At 58.0% G+C, this 12,006-nt stretch overlaps 1 protein-coding gene across 1 annotated transcript in view; it reads right to left on the bottom strand.

The window, feature by feature from the left end:
* The window catches only part of LOC120764593 (zinc finger protein 91-like), a 35,466-nt gene extending 24,712 nt beyond the window's left edge, over nt 1–10,754 (bottom strand). The window contains 8 exon segments of the mRNA XM_058423835.1: nt 437–504; nt 1,060–1,224; nt 1,502–1,554; nt 2,829–4,200; nt 4,883–5,270; nt 8,331–8,822; nt 8,824–9,785; nt 9,930–10,754. Of these exon segments, the coding sequence (XP_058279818.1) occupies nt 437–504; nt 1,060–1,224; nt 1,502–1,554; nt 2,829–4,200; nt 4,883–5,270; nt 8,331–8,822; nt 8,824–9,785; nt 9,930–9,987 (3,558 nt within the window). The 5' untranslated portion in view covers nt 9,988–10,754.
* Nucleotides 10,755–12,006: the final 1,252 nt, after the last annotated feature.

The following is a 12,006-nucleotide window of genomic DNA, read 5'->3' as shown; positions in this document are numbered from 1 at the left end:
CTACCAAACAGTGCCATACATGGCAACTGGGATATCCAAGTTATTTCCAGATCAGTTAAATTAAGAGGTGGGAGACCCTGTAAGTATTCCCACCCTGAATGTGGAGGTGGTGTCGGCACTAATGAGATTATTTGTCACAAGCGCCCCAAAGCAGGGGGTGGCCCACATCCTACAGGATGGGGTGGGGGGTGGGAGGGAACAACATTACTGGGGTCACCCTCACTACTTCCACCCCCCACATCCCCCTGAGAACACCGCATGACCCCGCACCCCCTGTGCACTGCATTTCCCAAAGTGACCTTAGAGACTTTGGGGACTGTCCCCGTGTCCCTACCCCCAGTCCCCCTTGGTACCTCCGCTGCTGCGCACGCGCTCGGCCCTGTTCCTGTCGCGGCTTCCCGCTGTGACCAGGCAGGAATTTCAGTCACACCCTCACCTCTTCCTCCTCCTTCTCCTTCTCTTCCTTGTCCTCGAGGTGATGTCCCTTCTCCCACTGAGGACACGCTGGTGACACCAGGGGAGACACTGTGTGTCAGCCCACAAAGAGACTGCAGAGTTGTGGTGGCTCCTGGAGTTCCCCCGATGTGACAGCTCAGTGTCCTTGGATGACAATTTGGGGGGGTGCATGCTCATTTAGGGGTCTCCAGGGTGGGTCATGATGTCCCTTCCCATCACCACAGACATGTCCAGCCTGTGCCTCAGTTTCCCCCTTGCTCTGCACGTACCAACTGGCTTTGATGTTCTGATATTGGGTTTATTTTGGGGGGTTTTGGGGTTGGGGCTGCTGCAATGGGCTGGTGGGTCAGGGTGGTGGGCCAGGGCTGTCCAGAACAGAGTTCATCTGGAATCCATGGGTCTGGTGCCCATCTGGACCAGTGCCCATCCAGAGTGGGATCCCTGGCTCTGGTGTCCATCTGGACCAGCATCCAACCTCTCCTGTCCTCGTCCATCCCAGACTCCCTGGTTGGGGGCCGCTCCTCACAGCAGAGTGGACAATACCCACAGTTAGCCCCAAGATGACCCCAAACCCCCTCCCACCAACCCCACCAGGCCACCCACCCCGAGCCCTGGGGCCATCGATGTCCCCAGGAAGCCTGTCCAGCTCTGAATTTCCTGGAAGAGGAGATCCACAGTCCTGGACTGGGGACTCAAGGGCATCCAGGATGGCGAGCACCAAGTCCGTGTGGCATGGGGGGACAGTTGGGGACACAGCTGGGGACATGCCTGTGGGGACAGGGGATGGAGGCTGAGGGTTGAAGGTGGGGGGCTGCACCCCAAAATGTGCCAAAGTCAAGAGAAAGGGACCCAAAATTGGGGGAAAGGATGGGGAAAGAGGGAAAGGATCCAAAATAGAGAGGAAAAGGCAGAAAATAGGGAGAAGAGACCCAAAACAGGGGGAAAGGACCTAAAATGGGGGAGAGGGGAAGGACCCAAAATCAGAGGACAAAGGGTGTCAATGGGATGTTGTGGAGTGTCACAGGGTGTCGTGGGATGTCCCTACCTGTGACGGGACAGTGGAAGATGCTCAGTGTCAGCAGCAGCCACGGGAACATCCTGAGGCACAAGGGGACACCCTGTGGGACACCGGGACATCTTGATGGCCCTGGGACCTCGGGGACTTTGGCTACACTGGGGGTAGGGGACATGGACAAAGGGGAGATGGGGACAGGGACTCACAGTGGGGACAGGGACACACAGAGAGGTGAAAGAGAACCAGTGGGGCATGGGGACATATGGAGAGTAGGGGACACAATGCCATCAGGATACTCATCAGGGGACAATGTCACCACACCTGTGGGGATGCTGCCACCAGAACCCCTCCAATGACACTCAGCGTTGGCTACCTGACCCCACAGGAGACACTGACCCTTGCCCTGTCCCCAGGGTTGATTGGGGTCCCCTGAGCACAGTGGCCCTGAGACACCTGGGTGGCTGTCACTCGATTCCGGGACATTTGTCACCAGCTGAACAAGTTCCCTGTCCCACCCTGGGCAGGGGGTGACATTCAGCTGGAACAGCACGGTGGTGACAGTGGGACGTGGTGACAGGAACTGCATCGGGCAGCGCTTCGCCATGGCTGAGATGAAGGTGCTGGTGGCACTGTGGTGGCACAGGTGGTGGCATTGATGCTGTCCTAGTTCACGACCCTGTTTATGTCCCCACCCATATCCATGTCCCCCAATGGCCCCACCCATGTCCTTGTCCCCCACATGTCCCCATCCATGCCTTAGTTCAATGTCTTTATTTTGACGCCAGTTTCAGGGCTTTCAAAGAGATGAACGGAAACCTTTTTGTTTCAAGGCCAAAACAAAAGGATTTATGTGTCCCTGCCAGCAGAGCATCCATGTGCTCGGGTGAGTGGGAAAACCTTTTTGGAGGGGTTGGTACCCCACTGAATCCAAAATGGTGGATTTTGATCCCAGTCCGTCCCTGTTTGCTGTGGAAGATGTTCATGGGACAGAGAGAATTGAAACAATGGATTTATGTGGGAGAAGACCTCCAAGGTCATGCAGCATTTCTTGATGTCACCAGAAGATGCGAAGTGAGATTTTTCTGGGGTTAGAAGTCAACAAATCGTTCTCCACAATGGATTTCTGATGCTGGTCTGTGGATGTGTCCAGATGCCCACAGGGAGCCAGGAGGATGTGAAGCCCCCAGCCAGGTGTCTTCCCAACACAGATCACTGGCACCACGGATCACCAGGGCTCTGCCCACCGGGGGTCACTGGGGATCATCCAGTGCAGATCCTCCCATGGGGGATGGAGTTGGAACAGAACACGAAGCTCTTCCTGCTCTCAGGGCACTGACAGGGATTCCCTCAGAGGTGCCTCTGTTGGTGTTTGGTCAAGGCTGAGTTGCTCGAGAAGCTCTTCCCACACTTGGGACACTCAAAGGGCCTCTCCCCAGTGTGGATGCGCTGGTGGCTGATGAGAGTGAAATTGCTCTTAAAGCCCTTCCCGCAGTCGTGGCAGCGGAAGGGCCTCTCATCTGTGTGAATCCGCTGGTGTACAAGGAGATTTGAGCTGGTGGGAAACGTCTTCTTACACTGGTCACACTTGTAGGGCCGTTCCCCTGTGTGGATCTTCTGGTGGGCAACCTGGTGGGACCTTGACATGAATCTCTTCCCACATTCCCTGCACTCGTAGGGCCGTTCCCCTGTGTGGCTCCTTTGGTGGACAATCAGTTCAGAGCTCCACCTGAAGGTCTTCCCACACTTCCCACACTCGTTGGGCCATTTCTTGTGGGCCACAGGGGCCTTGTGCCTCCTCTTGTGGCAGATCAAGTGGCAGCTCCGGCTGAAACTCTCCCCACACTCATCACAGTCATAGGGCCGTTCCCCTGTGTGGCTTCTCCGGTGGATGATCAGTTCAGAGCTCGTCCTGAAGCTCTTCCCACACTCCACACACTCGTAGGGCCGTTCTCCGGTGTGCCTCCTCTGGTGGGCAACCAGGGTGGAGCTCTGTGAGAAGCTCATCCCACACTCGGGACATTCATAGGGCCTCTCCCCAGTGTGGATGCGCCGGTGGTTGATGAGCGACGGCTTGTGCTTGAAACACATCCCGCAGTCGGGGCAGCGGAAGGGCTTCTCATCTGTGTGAATCCGCTGGTGCACGAGGAGACGGGAGCTGGTGGGAAATCTCTTCTTGCATTGGTCACACTCATAAGGGCTCTCCCTGGTGTGGATGCGCATGTGGGTGACGAGGTTGGAGTTGTACTTGAAGCCCATCCCACACTCAAGGCAGCAGAAGGGCTTTTCCTCAAGGCAGCAGAAGGGCTTCTCCTCTGTGTGAGCCTGCTGATGCTTAAGGAGACAGGAGGTGGACTGGAACCTCTTCTTGCATTTACCACACTTGTAGGACCTCTCCCCAGTGTGGATTCCCCAGTGGCGCATCAGGGAGGATCTGTGGCTGAAGCTCTTCTCACATTTCAAGCACTTGTGGGGCTTCTCCCCATCGTGAAGGTGCTCAGGGACCCCCAGCTCTGAGCTCTGGCCACATCTCCAGTCACCTCCCCTGCTCAGGGTGGATCTTTCCTCCTCAGATCCCTGTGATCTGCGTTTGCAGCCGCTCCTCGTGCGGGATCTCCAGGGCTTTTCCTCCCCGTTGCATTCCTGCGCTGTGGAGCTGCTTAAAACGGCCTCTTCCATGAGGATCTGGTGTGGGGATTTGTCCTTCGTGGACTCCGTCCTCAGCTCCCTGTCTGGGGGATGAAGGACAAGAAGATGATGGCATTTGCCTCCGTGCCGCAGGGAAGGGGATGGAGATCCCTGCAAATGCATCCCCGGCAGGACGGTGTCGGCAGCAGGGTTGTCCTGCAGCCAGAGGCCATGCTGGGCTGGGAGGTGGAGCAGGAGAGAGGGGGAAAGGGGCACTGACTTCCTCCTCACCTGCCTGGGGATCCCCGGCCCTCTTCCTCGCTGCATCCTCGTTCTGCATCGGGCCAAGATTTTAGAAGGGGAAAGCCTGGTTAGGGGGGAAACAAGGGATCAGCGCTTCGGGTTTGATGGTCCCGCTGTCCAAGTGCAGCTGCAGAAGTCAGCGCCCCTTTCAGCCTCGGGGGGCCTGGAGCCCGCTTATGTCCAGTCTCCTCCCACCCCTCCACGCTGCCGTGGGTCCCCCAGCTCCGGGATCGCCCCTCTGCGCTCTCCCCGCTCCGCGGCTCCCGCGTTCCCCCCCGGCTCTCCCGGCCATCCCCAAACCCGATATCGCCCCGCTGCCCGCCGCTGCCGGTCGATCGCCACATGGCACAGGCCAAGATCCCTCCAGGGCCATTTCCGCCTCGGCTTTGGGGTCCTGCAAGACACAGTCATGCCCTGCCCCGAAAAAAACCCCTCCCACAGACCCCGCGATGGATTAGGTGCCATCTCCCCCTCCCCGCTCACCTGCGGGTTCCGGGGGCGCGATGCTGCCGGAGCCAGGGGAAATGCGGGCTGAGCGGGCGGGCGGAGGAACCGCGTTCGGGTCCTGCTGCTCTTGCTCCCCCTTCTCCTCTTCTTTTGGCCCTCCTCCTCTTCGTGCCGCTCCTGCCTTTCCTCGTCCTCCTCTGTCCCTCCTCTTCCTCCCGCTCCTCCTCCGCTCCCAGCCCGGCCCGGGCGGTGCCGACACCCAAAAGCAGCCGCGCTCTGTCCTGGGGTGGTTCCAAAGCGGTCCCGCCACGCGCGGCACTGGGAGCGATCCCAGGAGCACCGGGAGCGATCCTGAGAGCAGCGGGAAGGAGTTGGGAGCGCTTTCCCCCCCAGCATCGCTCTTACTGGGAGCACTGGGAGGGAACTGGGAAGAAGCAAACCCAAGGGCGTGGTTATGCAAATACAGGAGCGATCGCGCGCTGTGATTGGTGGGCGGGGGCAGCACGGGGTTTCCTTGAGTGACGGGAGGGCCGCGGAGAGAGCAGGAGAGATGGTAGTGGTGTCCGGTGAGAGGGGACAGGGACCGGGAATGGGACCGGGAGTGGGGACAGGAACTAGGAACGGGACCGGGAATGGGGCCGGGAATGGGATCGGGAATGGGGACAGCGAGCGGAACTACGGGACCGAGACCGAGAATTGGACCGGGCATAGGGACAAGGACCGGGACCGGGACAAGGAATGCGACCGGAACTAGGGACAGGGATCTAGAATCATACCGTGAATGGGGATGTAGATCGGAATGGGATGAAGAATATGCGACTGGGACTGTGACTGGGACTGGGAATGGGACAGGGAGTACAAGACTGGAACTGGGACTGGGACTGAGGCACGGAATACGAGACTGGGACCAGGAATGGGAGCGGGGAAGGGGACAGGGACCGGGAATGGGACCAGGAATGGGAATATGGTAACAGGACAGGGAATATGGAAACAGCGATTGCAAAGAGAACATGGGATGGGGATTAGTGTTCCAAAGTGTTCCAGTGAAACCCATCCGGTGCTGCGAGCTCTGCAGCTGGGCCTCCCCTGGGCTGCTTCGGCCCAGGGCCCAAAGGCCGGAGCTGCAGCCTTGCTCCTGTCTCAAGAACAGGAGCCTCCTGCAGGCCCATGTCCGCTCCATGTCCCCAGCATGAGGGAGGGCTCTGAGGCACAGCGGGTGCTGGCAGGAGGGGCTGCTCTGGCCAGCTGGGGGCCTCTGAGGAATGGCCAAAGCCTTGTGCTCTCTGCAGCTGGCCAAGGACAGCAGCGGGGCTGAACGGTTCGTGTGCCACCGCCAGCCCGAGCTGTGGAGCCCTCAGGGCCCCATGTGAGAGGCAGCCCTGGGGAATGGCATTGGGAATGGGATTGGGAATGGGGACAGGGACTGGGGATAGGTAATCAACAGAGAATGTGGATAGGGACTGGAAATGGGACCAGTGTCTTGGTTTGAAAGACAGGTGTCTGCTAGGGAAAGCTGGAGCTGCCCTTGGAATGGAGGATATTAACATCCTCCCTTCCTATTATTATAATCTTGCAATTAGAGGCTTTCAGGCAAAGATATGGGAATACGAATAAAAGTTCTTTACTGGTATGTAAAACAAAGCAAAACAAACAATAACTACAGTCATTAACAACAAAACAGAACCAAGAACCTCAAAGGCTTTGCTTCACAAAACCCAGGACAATTTGGTGTCAGTGCCCCTGCAGGACTCTCAGAGCACCAAGCTGCAACAGTGGAAAGTCCTGGGCTGGTCGCTGGAAAGGCAGGATGCCTCGGCAGGGCAGGGCAGTGCGGGACTACAGCCTAGCACAAAGAGCAGTGCCGAAGAAGCCGCGATGGCGGGACAGGGCTGGCCCAGCTCCAGCAGGGCAGGCGGAGGAGCTCAGAATTCCAGGACACACGAGCAGATGATGGTAGATTTCCCAGGATCGGACTTTCTGTTGGCAGTGGACTTCTCCCGCAGCAAGCAGCAGCCTGGCCATCCTCTCTCCGATGCTGAGAGCAAGAGAGAGAAGCTGCTCCCAGCCCTGTCCTTTACCTGGTCCAAAAAGTCTGTTTATCTCCCCTCTCCGGGGGAAACTCCCAGAGACAAAAGAATTGTAGCTATGTGCTACAATTCCTCTCCTTTGGCCCCTTGGTTCTGCTCGAGCACCCAGTAGTTAGTTTCCTAGCAATTCATGGGAAAAATTCTCTAAGTAAGAAAGAAACAAATCTAACCACCAACAACCAGGAATGGGGACCAGCAATGGGGACAGGGACCGGGAATGGGGAGAGGGAATGGAGAGAGAGACCAAGAATGGGACGGGGAATCGTGTTGGAAATGGGGACAGGCATTAGGAATTGGAACTGGGAATGGGGACAGGGGCTGGGAATGAGACTGGAAATGATATAGGGAATGGGGAAAGGGACCACAAATGGGACCAGGAATACTGGACTGGGACTTGGAATGGGGACAGGGACAAGGAATATGGGACAAGGACCTGGAGTGGGGACAAGGATGAGGAATAAAGGATCGGGACAGGGATTGGTACTAGAAATAAAGAGACAGGGCCCAGGAATATGGGATTGGGTCAGGGAATATGGGATACAGCCTGGATATGGAGATGGACTGAAATGCGACTAGAAATGACAGGGACCGGGAATGGGACTGGCAATGGGAATATGGGAACAGGACATGGAACATGGAAAAAGCAACCACAGGGAGAATATGGGCTGGGGATTAGGAAGGCGGGAGCAGGATCAGAAATGAGAACATGGCAACGGGACTGGGAACTGGAATATGGGAACGGAACTGGAAATATAGAAATGGAAATGCAAGCCTGGCAAGGGGAATGGGAATACGAGAACTGGAACGGGGCAGGAAATATGGGACTAGGAATATGGGAACAACAACTAGACACAGAGTAAGAGACAGGGAATGAGACTGAGAAAGGGATATGGATTGGGATGGGAGCAGGATGGGACCAGGAGAGGGGTGACATGAGAACGGGCAGGGGGCAAGGGGAGTGACAGCAAGGAGAGGGGGATCCTAGACAAGGGACATTTCCCAGGCAGTGGATCTGTCATCTGCTGCTCCAGAACCTCCACCAGTACACCAGAGCTGCTTGGCCTGGGATGCTCAAAGCCCTGGGCAACCCCCAAGTCCCTGTCAGGAACCCTCAACGCCCTGGCATGCAGCATCCCCTTGAAGATTCCTCCATATCCCCGTACCTGTCTTAGTTCAACATCTTTATTTTTATGCCAGTTTGGGGTGTTTTGGAAGGAAAAAGGGAAATGAAATTAAAATCCAGGCCACAGGGGGCCAAGAGGATGTGGAGCCCCCAGCAAGATATCTTCCCAACACGGATCACCAGCACCACGGACCACCAGGGCTCTGCCCACCGGGGGTCACTGGGGATCATCCAGTGTGGATCCATGTATGGGGGTGGGACTGGAGGAGTGCACAAAGTTCTTCCTGCACTTAGGGCACTCACAGGGCTGCCCTTAGTGGTGGCTCCGTTGGTGTTGGGTCAAGCGGGAGCTCCTGGAAAAGCTCTTGCCACACTTAGGACACTTGTAGGGCCGTTCCCCAGTGTGGACGCGCCGGTGGATGACAAGGCTGGAGTTGTACTTGAAACCCATCCCACAGTCTTGGCAGCGGAAGGGCTTCTCATCTGTGTGAATCCGCTGGTGCAGGAGGAGACTGGAGCTGGACTGAAACTTCTTCCTGCATTGGTCACATTCATAGGGCCTCTCCCCAGTGTGGCTCCTCTGGTGGATAATCAGGTGGGAGCTCTGGTTAAAGCTCTTCCCACACTCTGCACACTGGTAGGGCCGTTCCCCGGTGTGGATCCTCTGGTGCACGAGCAGGGCAGAGCTATCGCTGAAGCTCTTCCCACACTCGGGACACTCGTAGGGCCTCTCCCCAGTGTGGATGCGTCGGTGGCTGACGAGGGCAGGAGTTTCGCTTGAAGCCCTTCTTGCAATCAGGGCAGCGGAAGGGCCTGTCCTCTGTGTGAGTCCGCTGGTGCTTGAGGAGATTGGAGCTGGTGGCAAACCTCTTCCTGCATTGATCACACTCGTATGGCCTCTCCCTAGTGTGGCTTCTCTGGTGGCACATAAGGTGGGAGCTCTGGCTGAAGCTCTTCCCACACTCCCCACATTTATAGGGTCGTTCCCCTGTGTGGCTCCTCTGGTGGACAGTGAGATGGGAGCTGATTCTGAAGCTCTTCCCACACTTGGGACACTCGTAAGGCCTCTCCCCGGTGTGGACGCTCCGGTGTTTGATAAGGCTGGAGTTTTGCTTGAAGCCCTTCCCGCAGTCGGGGCAGCAGAAGGGCCTTGCATCCGTGTGAATCTGCTGGTGCACGAGGAGATGGGAGCTGGACTGAAACCTCTTCCTGCATTGGTCACACTCGTAGGGTCTCTCTCCGGTGTGGCTCCTCTGGTGGGTAATCAGATTGGATCTAAAACGGAAGCTCTTCCCACACTTCCCACACTCATAGGGCCGTTCCCCGGTGTGCATCCTCTGGTGTTTGATCAGATCCGAGCTCAACAGGAAGCTCTTCTCACACTCCCCACACTCATAGGGCTGTTCCCCCGTGTGGATTCTCCAGTGCTGGAGAAGGAGCGATTTCCACCTGAAGCTCTTCTCACATTTCGAGCACTTGTGGGGCTTCTCCCCATCCTGAAGCTGCTCAGGAACCCCCAGCTCCGATCTCTGGCCGCCTTCCCGGCCCAGGGTGGATCTTTCCTCCTCAGATCCCCGTGATCTGCGTTTGCAGCCCCTCCTCGTGTGGGATTTCTGCGGCTTTTCCGCCCCGCTGGATTCCTGCGCTGCGGATCCGCTCAAAACGGCCTCTTCCACGAGGATCTGCCGCGGGGATTTCTCCTCCCTGGTCTCCGTGCTCAGCTCCTTGTCTGGAGGAGGAAGGACAAGGAGAGGATGGGATTTGCCTCCGTGCACAGGGAAGGGGAAGGAGATGTTGTCCTGCAGCCAGGGAACAGGCTGGGCTGGGGGACAGAGCAGGAGGGAGGGGAAAAGCGGCACTGACTTCTCCTCACCTGCCTGGCGCTCCTGGTCCATCTTCCTCTTCCTCGTGGCCCTTTCCTCCTCGATCATGCCAAGGTTTGGGAACGGGAAATCCTGTTTTGTGGGGATAAATAAGGGCTGAGCGTGTTCAGTTTGATGGTCCCGCTGCCCAAGTGCAGCTGCAGCAGTCAGTGCCCCTTTCAGTCTCAAGGGCCCCGTGTCCAGCTCATCTCCAGGCTCTGCCCTCCTGCAATCGCCACATGCGACCCGCTAAGATCCCTCCAGGTCCTTTTCCGGCTCGGCTTTGAGGTCCTGCGAGATCCAAACATGCCCTGCCCAGGAAAAAAAACCTCTCGGAGCCCCCCCGCCCCGATGGATTTGGGGCGATCGCCCTCTCTCCGTTCACCTGCGGGTTCCGGGGAGGCGAAACTGCCGGAGCCGGGGGACCTGTGGTCTGAGCGAGCGGGCGGGACAACCCCGTGGTGTTTGTGCTGGTACTGCTCTTCCTCTCCCTCCTCTTTTGTCCCTCCTCTTCCTGCTCCTCCTCTTCCTGCCCTTCCGCTCTTTATCTTTCGCCTTCCCCGGTCTTCCTCCTCTGTCGCTCCTCCTCCTCCTTCCGCTCCTCCTCCGCTCCCAGCCCGGCCCGGGCGGTGCCGACACCTAAAAGCAGCTGCGCTCTGCCCTGGGTGGGGGTTCCAAAGCGGGCGCAATCCGCGCGGCACGGGGAGCGATCCTGGGAGCACCGACAGCGATGCTGATAGCAGCGGGAAGGAATTGGGAGCGCTTTCCCTCCCAGTATCGCTTTTACTGGGAGCACTGGGAGGGAACTGGGAGCAAACAGCGCCCGGAGGCGGCTGCAGGCGGGGAGGGGCGGGGGCAGGCCGTGGGGCGTGGTTATGCAAATACGGGAGCGATGGCGCGCTGTGGTTGGTGGTCGGGAGCAGCGCGGTGTTTCCGTGGTTACGGGAGGGCCGGAGCGATGGCGGCGGCGTCTGGTGAGGGGAGAGGGGACCGGGAATGGGGACAGGGAGCGGGAATGGGGACAGGGACCGGGAATATGGAAACAGCGACAGCAGAGAGAACATGGGATGGGGATTAATGTTCCAAAGTGTTCCATTGAAACCCATCCGGGGCTGCGAGCTCTACAGCTGGGCCTCCCCTGGGCTGCTGCGGCCCAGGGCCCAAAGGCCGGAGCTGCAGCCTTGCTCCTGTCTCAAGAACAGGAGCCTCCTGCAGGCCCATGTCCGCTCCATGTCCCCAGCATGAGGGAGGGCTCTGAGGCACAGCGGGTGCTGGCAGGAGGGGCTGCTCTGGCCAGCTGGAGGCCTCTGAGAAATGGCCAAAGCCTTGTGCTCTCTGCAGCTGGCCAAGGACAGCAGCGGGGCTGAACGGTTCGTGTGCCACCGCCAGCCCGAGATGTGGAGCCCTCAGGGCCCCATGTGAGAGGTGGCCCTGGGGAATGGCATTGGGAATGGCACAGGGACTAAGAATGGCACAGTGAGTACCAAACTGGGTCTGGGATTGGGGCCAGGAATATGGGCAAAGGACCTGGAATGGTCTGGGAGTAGGAATATGGGGACAACACAGGGAATTTGGCAACAGGAAGTGTAGGGAGAGCATGGGCTGGGGATTAGGAAGATGGGACTGGGATCAGAGATGGGAATACCGGAACAGGACTTGGAATATGGGAACAGGAGAAGGAATATAGAAATGGAAATGTGGGCCTGACAAGGGGAGCAGGAATATGAGAATGGGCACAGTGCAGGGAACATGGAATTGGGAATATGGGAATGGCAACCAGAGAATATGGAACAGGGACTGGGAATGTTTACAAGAATGGGATCTGGAGATGGGGACAGCCCGTGAGCACGACTGGGTTGACACTGAACTGGTGGGGGGCAAAGGGGACAGCTGGGAGAGGGGCATCCTGGACAGGGGACACTGGGAACTGGGATGAGGGGACATTCTGAGAGTTCCAGGGCAGGGGGTCCTTGATCAGCTGCCCCAGAACCTCTGCCAGTGTCTCCCAGAGCAGCTGGATCTCCTTGGCCTGGGGAGCTGAAAGCCCTGAGCAACCCCCAAGTCCCTGCCAGGAACCCTCAGTTCCCT

The sequence above is a fragment of the Hirundo rustica genome, chromosome 32 (assembly GCF_015227805.2).
Source record: "Hirundo rustica isolate bHirRus1 chromosome 32, bHirRus1.pri.v3, whole genome shotgun sequence".
Taxonomy (NCBI): domain Eukaryota; kingdom Metazoa; phylum Chordata; class Aves; order Passeriformes; family Hirundinidae; genus Hirundo; species Hirundo rustica.
Note: the sequence above shows the minus strand (reverse complement) of the source record. Positions and strands in the feature narration are given on the sequence as shown.